We start from the raw sequence: 20381 nt of genomic DNA on the forward strand, positions 1-20381 counted from the left end.
GATGTAGCCCATTAGCCGCTAGTCGCTTCGAGTCGACGCTGAGAGCATCGCGCGGCCGTTTTTCTCCGTATACTCCAATGCATTTCCCCATCTTTAAAGCCCTTTATCTCCGATGTTTGTTTTATGGCTAAAACTGTGGCCTCGTGCGGCAAAATGTCCAAATGTTGATCGGCAGTGAACAGCTATGATCAACACTAGCCCATACAGTAAGTTACACAATAACATCCTGTCTGCGCTCATGTGACCAAGTGACGTCATCACGCATGCATTGACGCAACAGGGCCTCGTATTCTTCTATGGAAGTGCTATGGGGGCACTCAGAGGGGATGACTGGCGCCTCCTGGTGGGCAGTCGATGTGTTAATGTAAGGCTAGATGAGGACCACTCCAACATCTCGCCAGCGTTGGCGGCCCAACCATCTGATCCACACTCAAGTGCTGGCAGCGTCACATTGGAGCAGCAGTGCTGTTCGTGAACCTTATTTCACACACTTGTTCAAAAAAACAAAGTTGTCCTTTAATGTGGGGAGTTGCGTATAGCCCATAATTACACTATTATGTGCGGACCCGAGCTTAGTGAATGAAGCCACAGAGATTTGGGTAAGTAAGTATAATTTAGATTCTAAATTATAAGATAGCATTTAGGCTATATAGACCGATTCCAGAACTACAGTGTGTGTATGGCTTCCATGTACAGACTATACTATAGACTATTTTTTTTTTTTTTTTTTTTTTGACTGAATAGGTTCTACTGAACATTTTTCTTCTACCATTTATTCCATTTCTATGCATTTGATGTATTGATATATTCAAATTAAATTGTGCTGTTCTTATTGTAAATCGCTCTGGATTAAGAGCATCTGCTATAGATGCCTACGTTATAAATTGTTATTTAAAGTGCACCATGAGACGTGTGGATATGGACTTTAAGCTCAAGGCTTTGAAAGACTCGGTGGCCTTGTGGTAGAGTGTCCGCCCTGAGAGTGAGAGGTTGGGGTTCGATCCTCGGCCGTCAAGGGTTGGATTGGGGGTAAATCGCACAGATATAAAAAGCTAGATACCTCCTCCACCGCTGCAGTTCATTGGCGCGACTGGTAAAACAGGACTGGTGGAAGTGCGGAACTGTGGAACTGTGGAGGGCACTCTGCCCCCTGCTGTGGGAAAGAGGGAGTCCCGCCAGTCCAGCGCCAGTCCCGCATTTGATTGGCCTACTGAGCGTCCCATTCTGTGACCGCCAAGGAAGCGTCCTTCAGAATCCTCTTTTACCAATGCCCCAAGCCGGAGGAGGCGTCTACCTTTATATGTTTATGGTAAATCGCATTTGGGGTAAGTCGCTGTGTCGTGTACAGGATGTGTACATCAAGCTGCCTCACACCTCAAGGAAACAGGAGACCCATTTGACGACCATACATAATGTAATTTCGGTCGGACCATAACAAGTCACACACATATGTCATTGCATTTAAACAATGTTATTCAATTATCATCATCAATATTTAATATCAATGGTCTTTTGTCAGGTGTCAACTGAAAATAAAACAAATAATTTGCATCATGTCTATATACTGTATGCATCCAAGCAATAGACTGTTTGACATCCTTTTTTTGTTGACAAATGTTTCGGCACATAAATATTTTATTTGAATGTTGTATTGTAATTGATTTTGCATGAAGAATAAGGCATTCTAAATAACATTGTATGAAAGTTTGAGGGATACAAGTCTTTTCCTGAGCAGACGTGAGTTTTATGACCGCCCAAATTCACAGACAAAAACAGATTGATGAATCAGATTGATGAATCGGACAACTTTGTTTTGCATGTTGGGAATGGGCTTATTGTGTATAAAAAGACATATTTAGCCACTTGTATAGGCATGCCCCAAACCACTTAAAAATCAAACTCACTAAAATGTCTAAAACGATAGAAAGCTTTTCTATCTGTTCTCTAATTACAATCTAAAATATGAACCCTTGTTGTAAAAAAAACAAAGTTGTCCTTTAATGTGGGGAGTTGCGTATATGTCCATATGTACAAAATATGTGCAGACCCGAGCTTAGTGAATGAAGCCACAGAGATTTGTGTACAGTAAGTAAGTGTGATTTAGATACCTTTTTTATATAGACCAATCCCAGTAGACCAATCCCAGGCCTTTATCAACTAGGAATCCTATCGTACTGTACATCGACGCTACAGTGTGTGTGTATAGCTTTGATGTACACTACAGACTATCATTTTTTTATTTTATTTTACTGAATAGTAGGTTCTTGGTCTACATCCATTTTCTTAGATTACTATTTTCTATGCAGTAAATTGTGCTGTTTGTTCTTGCTTATTGTAAATCGCTCTGGATTAAGAGTGTCTGCTAAATGCCTACATTGTCAATTTAAAGTGCACCATGAGACATGGATATGGACTTTAAGCTCAAGGCTTTGAAAGGCCTCAGTGGCCTTGTCACCCTGAGAGTGAGAGGTTCGGGTTCGATCCTCGGCCAAGGCCAAAGACTCCGTCAAGGGTTGGATTGTGCGTAAATCGGATTTGTCCAGGGTGTGTACAGGAGACCCATTTGACGACCCTGGTGTTTTGACAGCAGCAAGCTGTGTGTGATTACATAATGTAACTTCGGTCGGACCATAACAAAGTCACATACTGTACATATGTCATTGCATTTAAACAATTTTATTCAATTATCATCATCAACATATTGATAATATCAATGGTCTTTTGTCAGGTGTCAACTGAGAATAAAAACATCATGTCTATATACAGGTATGCATCCAAGCAATAGACCGTTTGACACTTCCTTAAACGGGGCCTGTCACCTAACGGGTTACTGTCACTTTAAGAATCATCTTAAAAAACAAGTTTGTATTTTTTATGATGTCATTGTGGGGATGCGCAATTATAAGCCAATCAAATTAATTGTCTGTGTAGCCTGACTGTATGACTACTTACTGTACTGGTCAGCTGTTGGGCAGATTACACTGAGACAGTTTCAGACTGAGGATGCACACTGGAGCGAGACCACTACTATTATAATTTCGGGGCTGACAGCGGACCTTAATACATGTTGACAAATGTTCGGCACATACTGTAAATATTTTATTTGAAGTTGTATTGTAATTGATTTTGCATGAAGAATAGTAAGACACCTCAGGGTGACATGCAACCTCAGGGTGACATGCGGGAGGGATACAAGTCTTTTCCTGAGCAGACGTGAGTTTTATGACCGCCCAAATTCACAGACAAAAATAGATTGATGAATGTGATTTATGAATTTCTATCATTTTACCCATTTTAATGATTTTGATTTCAGTGGGTGGGGGCATGTGTACAAGTCCAGAAGGAGAGAATACATTCTCCGGCAACGGCACCTGCCGCGGTCACGCTGCGTCGCCGGCAGTAGGACCGGCATCACAGGTAGCAGCCACCAACGCACGCGCAGAGCGGCAGTTTACCGCGACGGTGGTTTAGGTATAGGGTTAGTTTAAGGCATCGTTTTACTGAGGTTAGGGTTAAGGTTAGGTTTAGGTATAGTTTTACTGAAGTTTGGGTTAGGTATAGTTTTACTGAGGTTAGGGTTAGGGTTAAGGTTAGGGTTAGGTACCGGTCCGGCACCTGCCGCCGCAGTGTCGCAGCAGGTGCCGTTGCCGCAAAATGTATTCGCTCTCCCTCTACAAGTGTATGTCTTTTTAGACACGATGAGCCGACAAATTCTATTTTACAGTAACACTACTAGCCCCCATAAGTCACACCTAACCATGAAAGATTGTGGTGCATGTTGGGAATGGGCTTATTATGTCTAAAAAGACATATTTAGCCACTTGTACGCATGCCCCCAACCACTGAAATCAAACTCGCTAAAATGGCTAAAAAGATAGAAAGCAGTAAATGAAAACATACATTTTTCTTTTCTCTAATTACAATCTAAATATGAACCCTTGTTGTAAAAAAAAAGTTGTCCTTTAATGTGGGGAGTTGCGTATATGCCTATATGTACAAAATATGTGCAGACCCGAGCTTAGTGAATGAAGCCACAGAGATTTGTGTAAATTAGTGTAATCCCAGGCGTTTATCAACTAGGAATATATCGTATATCGGACATCGACACTGTGTTCATAGCTTTGATGTACACTACAGACTATCGTTTCTTTTCTTTTTTTCTTTTCTTTTTTTCCCTTTTTTTACTGAATAGGTTCTTGGTCTACATCCATTTTTCTCAGATTACTATTTCTATGCAGTCGATGTATTGATGTATTCAAATTAAATTGTGCTGTTTGCTCTTGCTTATTGTAAATCGCTCTGGATTAAGAGCGTTTGCTAAATGCCTACATTGTAAGTGCACCATGAGACATGTGGATATGGACTTTAAGCTCAAGGCTTTGGGGTAAGTCCCTGGGTCATGGCCAGGGGTGTACATCAAGATACCTCACACCTCAAGAACCACATTTGATGACCCTGGTGAAAATGTAAATGAGCTAATTGGATGAAACCAGTTAGCTTGTTTACTGTACCAGCCAATCGATTGGCTCAACACCAGCCTCTCACTGCCCTCACATTAACATACTACTGTAACCTGAGCTACTCCCCTGAACTCCCAACGACCCCTAAGAGGGGTCGTTGGGAGTTCAGGGAAGCGCTGGGGTTGGTCATGATTTCGTTGACTAAAAATGGAGCGACCGCGTTAGTTTATGCAGCAGTGTTGTTTTTGACAGTGAATTTTGATTTAGTTTTAGTCATAGTCTTTTGAATAAACTGTCATTTAGTTTTAGTCATAATTTAGTCACCTGAAAAGTTTTAGTTTTAGTCTAGTTTTAGTCGTCTAAAATATCATAAGATTTTAGGTGACTAAATCTACGGTTGATTTAGTCAACTAAAATGTATCTTGGCAGGCCTTGATGGCATCGTAATGACTGATTTTACACTTGGTCGTGTGCTGAAAATAGCAGATCTACAAGCTCACAACGCGTCGCAGCGTGATGCGCTGTGAGCTTGTAGATTGGCTATTTTCAGCAACCAAACATAAAATGACTCTCTTCTCCACTAGTCCCTCCCTAACATTTTAGTCTAGTTTTTATTTTGTTGACGAAATTGCAAATATATTTAGTCTTAGTTTTAGTCACCACAGCTTAGGTTTTGTTTAGTTTTTATTTAGTTTTCGTCAGTGAAGAAAACACAGTCGACAAACATTTTTCGTCATAGTTTTAGTCGACGAAATCAACACTGTTATGCAGGACACGGGAGTCGTCCCGCCAAGCTGTAGTCAGCTGTCAGTCAGCTCTGTTCTCATTCCTCATTCTCATATATCTGCTGGTCATTACGTCACATGACTGCCATACTCCAATCATAGCTCTCAATCAGTAGGGAAGGCTCCTTTAGATACAGCTTGCTTTCTCTACCTACCGGTATGCTTGGTTTCCGAAGCTTCGGAATCATTCGCTGCTAGCTGCCTCCTCCACGCCAGCCTCCACCTAAACTATGATGAAAAATATTTTGTTGACTATACCTTTTTTCACTGACGAAAACTAAATAAAAACTAAGCTATGATGACTACAATTAAGTAAGGAATGAATGCCCCACCTTTTAATGAAAACCCCATTTGTCATAGGTCCCGTTTTGTCTGTGTGCCTGTGTGCATTTACGCCCATATATAGAGATATCTGTCGGTCTGTGTCCCTTTTATGCCTGTATATGGAGATCTCTGTATCTGTCTGTGTCCCTTTATGCCCAATATCCTTAAGGAGTTTGCTATAAACAATGTTGTCAGTAATGCCCTTGTCATTATCCACAATGAAAACGTTTACAGCACTGGCTCTTTTCCCCTGGTCTTATGTCTTATGTTTGTCTTCTCCGTCTGCGCCTCAGCCAACTCAGATCTCGACTGATTCTTGTTCTCTTCAGCAAAAGCTGTACAATCATCGAAATCGAAATCTGCATAATTCAAGTCATCCTCCGAGTCACATGCTTGTGTGAGTGTGATGTCAGTTTGATGTAAAACGGATATGTGCCCATATATGGAGATCTCTATCTCTCAGTCCTTGTCAGTGTGATGTAAGACGGATATGTGCCCCATATATGAAGATCTCTGTATCTCTCAGTCCTTGTCCCCTTTCATGGGCATATTGGTACGATTGAAAAATGTAGAACCAACCATGTGCTGTGAGACCTCTTTCATGCGATTCGGGCCAATTCGGCCTCGGCTTCAATTAGTAGTCAGGATTGCCAAATTCTTCAACAAATAAAAACTAGACTAAAATGTTAGGGAGGGAGTGGAGAAGATATCCAGTAGAGCTGTAAAGACAAGTCATTTTACATTTGGTTAGGCTCTGGTGTTGCGTTCTGAAAATAGCTTCTATGCTGACACAAGTACATTGTTGCTGTCTGGCAGAAACCTATCTCCATTCTTCAACTTTGATCTACAAGCTGTCTGCAAACTTTGATCTACAAGATCGATTGATGATTGGCTATTTTCTCAATTGATTTTTTCTTCTTCTTCTTTTAAATAAGGACCAAGGACCCCCCATCTAAAATAATGTTGTACCAGGGACCCCCAGAAGAGAATATTTGTGTTAAATGTAAAATAAATAATATAAAAAAAATTAAGAAATAGCAGATGCACAAGTTCAAGCTTGTGCAGGTAGGTGTACAACGTATACATGTATAAAATAGTTAAAATAGTTAAAATAGTTAAAACTATTAAGATGCTGTTCTAATTGCTGGGGACCTCCTGGAACCCCCCCAAAAGACCCCTGGGCGTCCCCGGACACCACTTTGAGAACCAGTGGCGTACACAGGTGAATGAACACAGTGAATCAGTACAGGACAAACAGAACAAGGTTAAGCCTATAAGATGTATCCAACAAGTTACTATAGTTGTGGTCTTAATAGGTATCTTCCGCACTGTTCTCAGCTGCAGTGAGTTAAGCTGCTTTCACCTTATAAGCCAGGGTGTAACGCATGTGTGTGCGTGTGTGTGCGTGTGTGTGTGTGTGTGTGTGTGTGTGTGTGTGTGTGTGTGCAGCGTGTGCTTGTGCGTGTGCGACTGTGTGTGTGTGTGTGTGTGTGTGTGTGTGTGTGTGTGTGTGTGTGTGTGTGTGTGTGTGAGTGAGCGAGTGAGTGAGTGAGAGAAATGTCTCTCAGTAAAAACTGTGGGCTAGCCAACTCATTAAATCTTAAAGCCGGTAAGAAGTTACAACTTCATTGATGTGAGAGTGTGGTCTAGCCATCACCATCTCAGGACTCCTGAATCGGGTCTTGAGCTCTAGTTGTTAGCTAAGATGTCGCACCACCACAGTGTATCTACGTATAGGTGGTGCACCTCCTTTCCTGGCTTTGCCCTGGGTTGGCTCCCCTAGAGTCAGTTTGCTTTCCAATAGTTCCGGGTGCCTGACGCAGTGCCCTGCCTTTTCTGACTTTGTCTTGACCACATTCCTGATGTGGTCCGTCCATGTGACACATAGTGCCATTCGTAGCATTCTTGTGTAGACTCCATCCATGGCTCTTTCCTGTTGTGCTGTGAGGGTCCATGTCTCTGCCCCATACAGCAGTACTGACTCCACTGTGAGGGTCCATGTCTCTGCCTCATACAGCAGTACTGACTCCAATGTGAGGGTCCATGTCTCTGCCTCATACAGCAGTACTGACTCCACTGTGAGGGTCCATGTCTCTGCCCCATACAGCAGTACTGACTCCACTGTGAGGGTCCATGTCTCTGCCTCATACAGCAGTACTGACTCCAATGTGAGGGTCCATGTCTCTGCCTCATACAGCAGTACTGACTCCACTGTGAGGGTCCATGTCTCTGCCCCATACAGCAGTACTGACTCCACTATCTGTGAGGGTCCATGTCTCTGCCTCATACAGCAGTACTGACTCCACTGTCTGTGAGGGTCCATGTCTCAGCCCCATACAGCAGTACTGACTCCACTGTGAGGGTCCATGTCTCTGCCCCATACAGCAGTACTGACTCCACTGTGAGGGTCCATGTCTCAGCCCCATACAGCAGTACTGACTCCACTGTGAGGGTCCATGTCTCTGCCTCATACAGCAGTACTGACTCCACTGTGAGGGTCCATGTCTCTGCCTCATACAGCAGTACTGACTCCACTGTCTGTGAGGGTCCATGTCTCGGCCCCATACAGCAGTACTGACTCCACTGTCTGTGAGGGTCCATGTCTCAGCCCCATACAGCAGTACTGACTCCACTGTGAGGGTCCATGTCTCTGCCTCATACAGCAGTACTGACTCCACTGTGAGGGTCCATGTCTCTGCCTCATACAGCAGTACTGACTCCACTGTCTGTGAGGGTCCATGTCTCGGCCCCATACAGCAGTACTGACTCCACTGTCTGTGAGGGTCCATGTCTCAGCCCCATACAGCAGTACTGACTCCACTGTGAGGGTCCATGTCTCAGCCCCATACAGCAGTACTGACTCCACTGTGAGGGTCCATGTCTCAGCCCCATACAGCAGTACTGACTCCACTGTGAGGGTCCATGTCTCAGCCCCATACAGCAGTACTGACTCCACTGTCTGTGAGGGTCCATGTCTCAGCCCCATACAGCAGTACTGACTCCACTGTCTGTGAGGGTCCATGTCTCTGCCCCATACAGCTGTACTGACTACCCTGTGAATTGTGGTAGAAATATTTATAGAGTAACAAATATGTGTATGTAGTCTAAAGAATATCTCACAAGGCTACTCATTTAGATGTACCTGCAGCTGTCAATCTAACAGCTGAGTTCTCTCCCCCATCTATGCTTACTTCACTCTGTCAGCATAATCTGTACTGTGTGTAACTATTTCTATGTTGCTTTATCTTTAGAACATAACCTTATAAGCCCATGTTAACATGTTAGAATAGCATCTTGGACTATAAGAGCTGTATGATAATGGTGCAGGGGAGGGTTGTGCCCAGACGGGCTGACAGGACAGGCCAGGAGGTAACTCTGTTCAACGTTTTTCCTTTTTGAATAAATCTTTGGCAATTCTTCAAATCCTTCATCCTTGTGAAACATTGATTAATTTCTATAACAATTTGGCGAGCTAGCCAGGAGCAATATTTCATCTTTCACCATAGATGGATACTTGCTCAAAAGAACCTGGGGGTGAAGGAATTTTTCGGAAAGGAGATTTTTGAAAGCAGACCTAAAGCAGGTCCACCACCATGGAGAACACTACAGAAGCAACTTGCAAGCTATGCAAACTCAACAAGGACTGACTTTCAAGCAGATGTACAAGGTCGAGAGCTCACAGATTAACAATAATCTTGTGATGACTGCAGCCTGTGGTGACAAGGAGGGCAGATTGCTATTCACCAACATGGAGAGCAAGTCGGGCACCAAGAACCAACACAGGTTGACAGTGGAGGTGACAGAATCGACACCACGTCGAACAACAACAGACTTTTGCCACAGGAGGATACCAAGCCAAGGAGACACACATGCGGTGTGAGAGCCACTGGACGCTGGACCAGCAAGGGAAGATGGGAGGACAACGCCATGAAGACTACAACAATTATATGTTTGATACTAAGCCGAGTAATTTATATAGGAATAACATGTCAAAAAAATAGGGCCACAATTAAGTTCTCTTTTAGACAAAATTATTAGGCATCTAACAAGTCCTATAATAACGTCAGACGGAGTTACGCAGCAGATGTAAGACATCATGGGACTTGTTCCTTTTATCTCTGTCATGAACAAGAGCATAATTGTTGTAAAAGGTTTCACCTGAGAAATTCAGGTTAAACAGAATATTAGCTAAAATATGAGTCAACAAGGCATTTGCCACTAATGTGAAAATATTTGGTTTTATGTTCTAAACTCTGTTATTTCAACATTGAAGAGTTGTCGGGCAGCTCCGGGAACGTGGTGACTGTCAAGGGAAACACTTGAGTCAGACGGGAGTACATGCGGGCTCTTGATTTTGGCAAACAGAATTTCAAAGTACAAACAATCTACGTCAATTCTTCAAATCCTTCATCCTTGTGAAACATTAATTAATTTCTATAACAGGTCCATGTCTCTGCCCCATACAGCAGTACTGACTCCACTGTGAAGGTCCATGTCTCGGCCACATACAGCAGTACTGACTCCACTGTGAGGGTCCATGTTTCAGCCCCATACAGCAGTACTGACTCCACTGTGAGGGTCCATGTTTCAGCCCCATACAGCAGTACTGACTCCACTGTGAAGGTCCATGTCTCGGCCCCATACAGCAGTACTGACTCCACTGTGAGGGTCCATTTCTCGGCCCCATACAGCAGTACTGACTCCACTGTGAGGGTCCATGTCTCAGCCCCATACAGCAGTACTGACTCCACTGTGAGGGTCCATGTCTCAGCCCCATACAGCCCTGCAGGGGCGACCACACTAATGAGATAATTGGATGAAACCAATTAGCTCATTTACCAATCAATGAATTAGTTCAACACCAGCCTATCACTGCCCTCACACTAACATACTAAACTCTCAACCACCCCGGCCTTAACCGACCCCTGTTAGGGGTCATTGGGAGTTTACAAGTTACAGTTTTTTGTTGACTAAAACTATGACGAAAAATGTTTGTCAACTACCCTTTTTTCATTGACAAAACTAAACAAAAACTAAGCTATGATGACTAAAACTAAGACTAAATATATTGTCAATTTCTTCCTTAAATAAAAACTAGGACATAATGTTAAGGAGGGACGAGTGGAGGAGAGATCCAGTAGAACTAAAAGACAAGTCATTTTATGTTTGTGGTTACGCTCTGGTTTTGCGCTCCTCTGAAAATAGCAAATCTACAAGCTCACAACGAGTCGCGCTGCGCCGTGCTGTGAGCTTGTAGATCGGCTATTTTCAGCATGCAACCAAGTGTAAAATCAGCCATTATGACACCAAAATACATTTAGTCTTGGTAGTACAGTACAAGCCAACGTATAAATGAATGAAGTAGTTTTTGTAAGTATTAAATAAGTATTGTGATGCTGTTCTAATTGATTGATTGATTGAAGACTTTATTAGAAGTTTGCATAGGAAAAGGTACAGTTTCATGACGGTACAGTTCACTGGTACAAGGTCTACTAAAAGGAGATCGATGAAAAGACTAAGCTTATTTCCACAGGAAACCATATTTAAGTATCTCATATAACATTGAATGACAGACGAATAGAACACAGTACTATGCAGTAGATATGTAAAGAAAAGAAAAATGAGAGAACAAAAAAAAGAGTCTAAACAGTAAGTAAGTAAGTATATACAAAGAAGGGGCAGGGGAGGGTAGGGTTGGGCTAGGTTAGTTTTTTTACCAGTTGCGAACGGCTGCTGCCTGTAAGTGGTTTTTCAGGGCAATTTTAAAGGATGCTAGTGATCCACACTCCTTGGCCTTCGGTAAGGCTTTCCACATTTTGGTGCACATATTGCTTGCAATGCTTTTGTCCTCTATGTCAATACCTTTGTTTTCCTGGCATTGAGCTTGAGGCCGATCCTCCTGCACTCCATTCCTACTGCCAGTAGTAGTTCAAGGATGACCACCCGTCCCACGTCTCGCGGGACAGTCCCGAAAAGGGGGACATTTGTCCAGACAATGTCCTGCATGATTATGGATTTTGTAGGCCTATATTATGTTCCTTTAATGGCCCCATCCCCCTTCAAAGGAGAACATTCTGTGTTATAAATCAAAGTGCAGGTGATCGAAGGTCTGAACTGAGAAGCAACCTTGAGTCTGACACGGACCATGTGTTCCCTGTCGGCCCTGTTGCTGTACACAGGCTGCACGACTCCACGGGGGAGCCATCTCAGCACAAAGAGATCCAGTCACAAAAAAGCCTTAATTCTGGCACGCCTGCAGCCAAAGGTCTGAATACTAAAAGGTCTGGTATTAAACATCCTGGCTAGTGGTTACCAACAAGACTGTTTTAATTGACGGATCTTCCCCAGAGTTAAGCTCTGTCCAGACCGGCGAATTAGCGAAAGCGACGTGAATAAGCGAATTAAAAAGGCGAAGAATTCGCTATTCGCCAATTCGCCTGCGGTGTGTACGAAGCTTTAGAGTTGAAGAGGCCTTGAGCAAGACTCTGAACCCCTAGTTGCTCCTGGTGAGCAGGTTGGTGCCTCCCATCTCATGGTTTCCTCTGCCATCGGTGTGTGAATGTGTGTGTGTGTGTGTGTGTGTGTGTGTGTGTGTGTGTGTGTGTGTGTGTGTGTGTGTGTGTGTGTGTGTGTGTGTGTGTGTGTGAATGGGTGAATGTCATACAAAATCTATCAGGATAAAAGAGCCTGTATGAATGCACCATTTATCATTTACCTTTTATGAGTTAATTTCAGCATCCCACGAAGCTTGGCCGATGAGCCAAGTTTGGGATGGACATACATACCTACATACCTACATACCTACATACATAGCCAAATGTAGGAGCAGTTGGCACCGCTCACAAAACTAGTACAGTCCTCTCTGTTACTGTCCACCACTGTCCCTCTGTCTGTCTGTCTGTCTGTCTGTCTGTCTGTCTGTCTGTCTGTCTGTCTGTCTGTCTGTCTGTCTGTCTGTCTGTGTGTGTCTCTCTCTCTCTCTCTCTCTCTCTCTCTCTCTCTCTCTCTCTCTCTCTCTCTCTCTCTCTCTCTCTCTCTCTCTCTCTCTCTCTGTCAATGTTATGTAACCAGTGATGTCAGTATGTCCAGTGTGTATCTGCAGTTCATTGACGTGCACGTGCGTGAGTGTGTGTGGTGGTGATCAGCACGTGTTGCATTGTGTTAACGCAGATCATAATGTCCCACGCTTTGCACCCCCCCCCCCCCCCCTCCAAAGTGGATTAATGGGTCTGTTGGACAAAGTTCAACTAGAGTTCAAGACAAGGTTCAAATACAGTTCAACTCAAAGGGTGGTGGACAGACAGACAGACAGACAGACAGACAGACAGACAGACAGACAGACAGACAGACAGACAGACAGACAGACAGACAGAGTACATCACTTACTGTAAGTTCGCTAAGAGTAACAAAACCACAATGTAAACAAAATGAATTAAAAGTCTTCCTGTAGTCCAAAGATTTACTTGAGCAAAAGTTGTACTTAGTATAAAGGTACCAAGGTAATATTCCTCAACTTCTCCAACATTATTTTGTCAAACCTTTTTCAAAAATAGCCCATCTACACGTTACACACATTGTGGTCTTGTAGATCGGCTCTTTTCAAGTAGACAAAAGTATCAAATGGTTGCTTTCATCAAACAATAATTAGTGAGGTTGCAACCACACTATAGTACGTATTCTGACTTTATTCCATCCATTAAACCAGGGGTCTTCAACAGGGGGTCCGGGACCCCTAGGGGGTCCTCAGAGTTACTATAGGGGGTCCTTCAAATCTTTGTGTGGAACCTTTTTCTTATTTTTGTATAGTAACCACTTGAACCCTAGTGTCCTTATTCTGAGAACTTTAGCCAAAAATAGCAGATCTACAAGCTTACAACGCCTCGCACTGCGAGGCGTTGTGAGCTTGTAGATCAGCAATTTTTGGCAAATAGCTTTGGTGTAGAGGGGAAAAAGAGCAGTCTAAATACAGAGTGAAAGGTCAAGATTATTAAGTATTGACGGTTCAAGTGGTTAAACATCTGAAAACACAAATTGACATGAATCCAAAATACACTGATGATTGTGCTGTCAAACAATGAAACTATATGGAATCTATTAACAGGTTGTGGGGGTCCCTGCTTCATCTCTCTCAACTAAGGGGTCCCTGGCCTGAAAACGTTGAAGACCCCTGTAAACCCTTTGGTCAGGGGTCTATTAAACCCTTTGGTCAGGGGTCTTCAACATTTTCAGACCAAGGACGCCCTAGCTCAGTGGTTCTCAACCTTTTCAGCCCGCGACCCCCAGAATAATCATATTTTAGGTTAGGGGTGGGCGATATGGAAAAATAAAATATCACACAAGCTGTATCACGATACACGATTTTATCACGATTCTTTTTTCAAGTTGGTTTTTATGGTTATTTTTCAAGTTACTTGACAAAAACTGGGTTCCTTTTGGGAGGCCTAAATTGAACTTTACAAGTATGTAACTCTGAAAGTATACAAACGAAACCAAATGGACCCTTACGGGTCCATTTGGTTTCATTTGTATGCTGTCAGAGTTAACCGTTTTAGTGCCAGCCCCTAGAGGGCGCCAAAGAATGCCAGGGTTTGTCCCATAGGCGACCGCATTAGCATCCGGGGACTCACGTTGCAGTGACGCGCGTGCTCACGTTCGTGCACGTCATGGAAAGGTCCCGGATGAAAATGGCTACAGAATAGCTATTAGCATTTTGTCATTTAAAAGATCATTTTTCGGCGATTTCGCCGTAAATAAACCTCGCGCCACATCCCTAAAAACACAATCCAGAGATATGGGCCTCCAAAGATGTGGTTTTTCATTGGATTCGGCGGCGATTCGCGGCAACGTTCGCGGAAAACGGCCGGCCGGGGGTCTCCCGGATTTCGATCACTGGCTTGAAAATTTAGGCCCAGGCTTCAGAAGGCCTCGGATCATTTTATTCATTTCATTAAAAAAGCCGAACATGTTCGGGATAGGCACACTGGACTACGTTCCGGAAGCGGCGCTGAACATTCAGTGAACATTGGGGGGCTCAAAAATGTATTTTAAACCATTTTTAATGGAATATATCGTCGGACCATGTAAAATGGCTAGCTGGCTAGCGTAGGACGAGCCAGGACCACCCACGACTCTACAAGCAGCTCAGGGTAAGTCAATTAATAAAAAAAAAATTGTATTGGATTGAAATAAAGCCGAACATGTTCGGGATAGACACAGAATGAGTTAAGTGGAGACCTTGACATTTTACATTTTGAGAACTACCGATTTAGACCAAAATGCAGGTTTAAATTGAATTCTCCAATGAATCTCTGTATTAACGATTAAACAGGATGTTTTACAAGGCTCCATCAATTGTATCAGGATACATACGCTACCTCTGAAAAGGCATATCGTGGAGACATTGTATCGTCTCAACGATAATTATCACCATTTCGCCACCTCTATTTTAGGTGCGGGATATTTACATTCCCCAGGCTTTTCTCTTCACATACGGTATGAGTAAGCCTGGATACGCGAGGCTAAACCTGGCCTCAATACTTGGTAAACCTGACCTTTGACTCTGCACTTGGTCTGCTCTTTTTCCTGTTGTGAGCTTGTAGATCTGCAATTTTCAGCTAATGTTCCCCTCAGAAGGATGCTAGGGTTCAAATGGTTAAAAGAAAGAAAGAAAAGAATAGGTTCCTATCACACAAAGATTTGGTGCCCCTCTGTATTCCTCTGAGAACCCCCGGGAGTCCTATAGAAGACCCCCGCTTTAGACTGGTAAACTGGGCCTGAGTATTTTGTAGTTCTAGAAGAGACAGTATTTAAAATGGAATTATTCTATTTTCAGATGGTTTATTGGGGCTTTTTAATATTCGCACAATTGCTAAGCTCAGATCTGGATCAATAATAAAACTAGTGCTAGTTATAATTAAACCACATGAAACAACACCATGACATATTAGAGTTGTGGCACCTTCATATTCGATATACAGTACTAGTAAGACGCCTCAGGGCGACAAGCGACCTTGCCCTAAAGGGCGAGGACGCCTCCACAGTGATGTGGACATCAGGGATTTCCATATACCGGTACAGTATGGGCATAAAAGGGATTTGTTCCCTTGGCATCGCAGGGATCTCCATATCTCCATATCTCCATTTATGGGCATAAAAGGGATTCTGTTAGTGTGACATCACAGTGAAGCCAGAGCATGATGTCAGAGCGGCAAACCCATAGACCGTAAAAATGTGTTCACGTCTACACGGACGAACGCGGACAAGCTGTGACGTTTCTCATAGTAAACTGCGACCTTCGGTCGCAACTAGTAAGACGCCACAGGGCGAGTGACCAGTGATGTATATCTGACCAGTTACCCATATATGGAGACTCCTGGTACCCATATATGGAGATCCATGATCCATGTACTGTATATGGTAGAGTACAGCATATCAGTACAAGATATGCTGTGAGAGCCCAAACATGCTTACTCAGTTATTCGTTATGTGAAAATCATATGATGTCTATCACATCTGATAACATACATACAATCCCTTTCATGCCCATACATGGAGATCCCTGTCTGAACCAGCCACACATATATGGGCTGTCTTCCTCCATATATGGGCATTCCCATATGAAGTCCTGTTAGATGGGCTTAATATTGATGACATCAGGGATCTCGATATATGGGCATAAAAGGAATTATGTTAGAGTGGTTCCCATGCCCATACATGGAGATCCCTGTCTTTGAACCAGCCACACCACTGTGATGTCACCTGTTTATGCACATATAAGGAGATCCATACTCTGAGTATCTGACATCACCGTGATGTCACCTGTGATGTCAGTGATATATCAGGGGATCCATAGTGTCAGGTGTTACCCGTCCAGACGGATACGGTCAAGATGTGACGGTTCCGACAGTAAACTGCGACCTACGGTCACAACTAGTAAGATGCCTAAGGGCGACAAGCGACCTCTCTCTAAAGGGCGAGTTCGAGCCATGTCTTGGCCGTCTGGCCAGTGATATATATTGGACCAGTTACCCATATATGGAGAGATCCAGACAGACGGCCGGACGGACAGAGACATGATGTGCTGTTTCTCATACTAAACTGCGACCTTCGGTCGCAACAACGTGCTCACAACGTGCTCACAACGTGCTCATGATGAGCTTGTAGATCGGCTATTTTCAAATAGCTAAAGTCTATAGGGCTAAAGTGGTTAATGTATGTTTTGTAATAATATTTAAAATCTTTATTTAAAAAATGTAACTAACTAAAGTTTTCAAATAAATGTAGTGGATTAAAAGTACAATATTCGGATCTGAGATGTAGGGGAGTAAAAGTAAAAGTATTGGAAATTGGAAATACTCAAGTAAAGTACTAACACCTCAAAAAGTACAGTGCTTCAGTACTTTCCACCACTACATCTGTGCATGTGTGCCAGTGTGGACGCAGCATTATTCAAGCCTGCGGGGGAGCTTTTACAAACCATGCATGTTTTGTAGCTGCTGTCCTGTGTGTGTGTGTGTGCTGTATAAGTACAAAAGGTTCTATATGGGACCGGTCAGCAAACCCAGCCCTGATGCACACATTACATATTCATGCTGTTCCTTTGTCTAACATCTGTTTCTCTCATCCACTATTCTACACACATGGCACACTATGTGCACTTTCCATCTAAGACGGGGGTCTTCAATGTTTTCAGGTCAAGGACCCCTTAGCTGAGAGAGACATGAAGCAGGGACCCCCACTACATATCATATAAAATTGTGTTGCAGATAAAAAATGCTCATGGATGTCTTATACATCTTAGATTTGTTTTGACAGCACTATCATCTGTATAGGTTGGATTAATGTGTATTTTCATATATATTTAACCACAGGCCAATCTACAAGCAACGCGAGATGTTGTGAGCTTGTAGATCTGCAGGTTTTTTTGGCTAACGTTCCACTAACAATAGGGATGCTGGGGTTCAAGTGATTAATGTAAAAAACATGATCATATCACACAAAAGAATTGGTAGCCCCCCTGTAGTAACTCTGAGGACACCCTTGGGGTCCCGGACCCCCTGTTGAAGACCCCTGCTCTAAGTGACATCGAGCGTCAGAACCTGAACTTGTCACCATCGGCTTCAGAATGAGAATGTGTTAATCTATTTAATTTATCCCCCTTTTCTACCAAGTTTTTTTTGGCAATTGATTTCTCTCCACACGTATGTGTGTGTGTGTGTGTGTGTGTGTGTGTGTGTGTGTGTGTGTGTGTGTGTGCGTGTGCGTGTGCGTGTGCGCGTGTGCGTGTGCGTGTGTGTGTGTGTGTGCGTGTGTGTTGTCACTGCTGTTGTATCCTACTGACTCAGCAGCCTGTGAGGAGCCCCCACCAGGAGGACGTAGAGCCTTCGCCCTACTCCTCCTCCTGCCCAACGCTCCCTGCTGACAGTTGCCGCCGCCAGAAACACAAGGTGAACCTAATTCTAAGTCAATATATTTTTTTCTATAGAAAGTAGCTACAGACATGACCAGCAACAGTCAGCGAGTCACTCCTTTCACGCTGGTGAAAGCTGTGGTAGTAGAGGTACCGGTATATGGCAGGGGTTTGCAAACTTTTTTGACTCGGGGCACCCCTCTAAATATCTTTTTCATCCATGGCACCCCTGAGTTACACTGTTCATTTTTAGAATCTTACATCATATTGGAGAAATATCCGTTTCCATCAGATCTGAATGAAAATAACATTATACTTGACGTTTAACCACTTGAACCCCAGCATGCCGATCTACAAGCTCACAACGCATCACAGCATGACGCATTGTGAGCTTGTAGATCTGCTATTTTTGGTGAAGAGAGTTGTCGTAGATAAAAAAAAAAAATCATCAAGTACAGTGCAAATCAGGTCTGTTTTACTAACGTAGTGAAGTGATATTGATGTAGTGATATTGATGAATTCCAAATATTATCAAATTATCTCGCGGCACCCCTGGACTGGCATCACGGCACCCCAGGGTGCCACGTCACCCACTTTGAAAACCCCTGATGTATGGTGGTACGAGTTTTCCGACAACAACGCATATATGCATAAACCTCATAAACCTCATAATATAATGTTATTATTAAGGCTGGGACTTTAACTGATTAATTGCGATTAATTAATTGCAGAAAATTAACGCGATTAAAAAAATTAACGCATTTTAATCGCACTTAGTTTTTGCACCACAGAACCTTCAGTTTCGGGCATAGCTACCGATCATAGTGATGCACCAACCAAGAAGAGACAACAAACGCAAAGGGAGAAGTAGCCGATCAGAGCGCTTTGCTTGGCCCAGTGGATGCGAAATTTAGATTTAAAAAACTCACTCGTTGATTCACTCGTACAACAAAATGTGTTTTACTTGAAAAACAATGCTTCTCAGGTCAAATATCGATGTGCGATTAAAATGCGATTAATTGCGATGAATTAATCACAGAGCCTGTAATTAATTAGATTAAAATATTTAATCGCATCCCAGCCCTAGTTATTATACAACAGTGTGTGGTGGTGGTGTCAGTGCAGCAGACCATGCTACAGCACCGTGGTAATGCACATGATAACACAGTAACATCCCATTTGTACACTCTGGAATCATGGAAACCTCATATGTTCAAAACTGTTATACTCTTCAACATTCGCCCTATAGTTGACCTGGCATCCTATAGATTGTATAGTTTCAATGTACAAATTATTTATTGATATTATGTTTAGACTGATGCTAGGTTAGGTTTACCTATGATCCTAGATTACTGAGGCAATAGGCCTACTGTCTCTATATGCATTTGATATTATGTATTTTACCCGTGCTTGCTGTACCGGTAAGTCGCTTTTGTATAAAGAGCGTCTGCATAATTGAAGCTTCAGCGTTAGTTTATGCAGGACACAAGAGTCTTGCCCCGCCCAGCTGTAGTCAGCTCTTTTCCCATTCCTCATTCGCATATCAGCTGGTCATTACGTCACACTGTCATACTCCTATCAAAGCTCTCATTCAGTAGGGAAGGCTCCTTTAAATACGGCTTGCTTTCTCTACCTATGCTTGGTTATCCGAAGCCTCGGATAAGCGCTGCTAGCTGCCTCCTCCACCCCAGCCTCCACCTTTGATCAGTCTGGCTAAGCTCAAATACCTGTGATTAAGTGTCATGTATTGCTATTGTTCTGCTATTGTATCCCTATGGGGGGATCTTGCTTAGCATTCCCTGATTTTGCTTATAGCAGCATGCTCAAAAAGCATGCACAAAATTCAGGGAACATCTCCGAACCCTTCAAGCGTCAAAATAAACCGTATTCCATTTACGCAATAAATGGACCTACCTTGACATGAGTGTTCCTGCAAATGCCTAATAGAGGTGGGACGTTCGCGAACGAATCAATTCTCTTGATGAGGGGGAGCACATTATTTACTTAAGTCAAAGTATCAATACTGCAATGTAGTAATACTCTGCCACAAGTAGAAGTTCGGAATTAAAATGTACTCGAGTAAAAGTACAAGTGTATTGGTATCAAAATGTACTTAAATGACCAATAGTAGGAAGTACTCATTATGCAGAATGTCCCATTTCACAGGTTTTCCAATGAATACAATGTAGAACGATCATTTGAAAATAGCCGATCTACAAGCTCACAATGCGTGTCAACGCGACGCATTGTGAGCTTGTAGATCGGTTATTTTCAAATGGCCGAAATGTATAATATGGACGAAATGTATAAAGGGTTGAAGTGATTTGTTATTATAATAAAAATCAACAAAGTAACTAGTAACTAAAATGAGCCAGTCTTTTGAACGGCTCTTAGAAAGGAACG

The 20381-nt window shown here is 43.0% G+C and overlaps 1 protein-coding gene across 1 annotated transcript in view; it reads left to right on the top strand.

The window, feature by feature from the left end:
- Positions 1-9317: 9317 nt before the first annotated feature.
- The window catches only part of acyp2 (acylphosphatase 2, muscle type), a gene marked incomplete at both ends in the record, with an annotated part of 30272 nt that continues 19208 nt past the window's right edge, over positions 9318-20381 (top strand). The window contains 2 exons of the mRNA XM_080740121.1: positions 9318-9365; positions 18054-18128. Coding sequence (XP_080596247.1) covers positions 9318-9365; positions 18054-18128 — 123 coding nt within the window. The remainder of the gene's footprint in view (positions 9366-18053; positions 18129-20381) is intronic.

The sequence above is a fragment of the Nannobrachium achirus genome, assembly GCF_963921795.1.
Source record: "Nannobrachium achirus genome assembly, chromosome: 13".
In the NCBI taxonomy this organism is placed as follows: Eukaryota; Metazoa; Chordata; class Actinopteri; order Myctophiformes; family Myctophidae; genus Nannobrachium; species Nannobrachium achirus.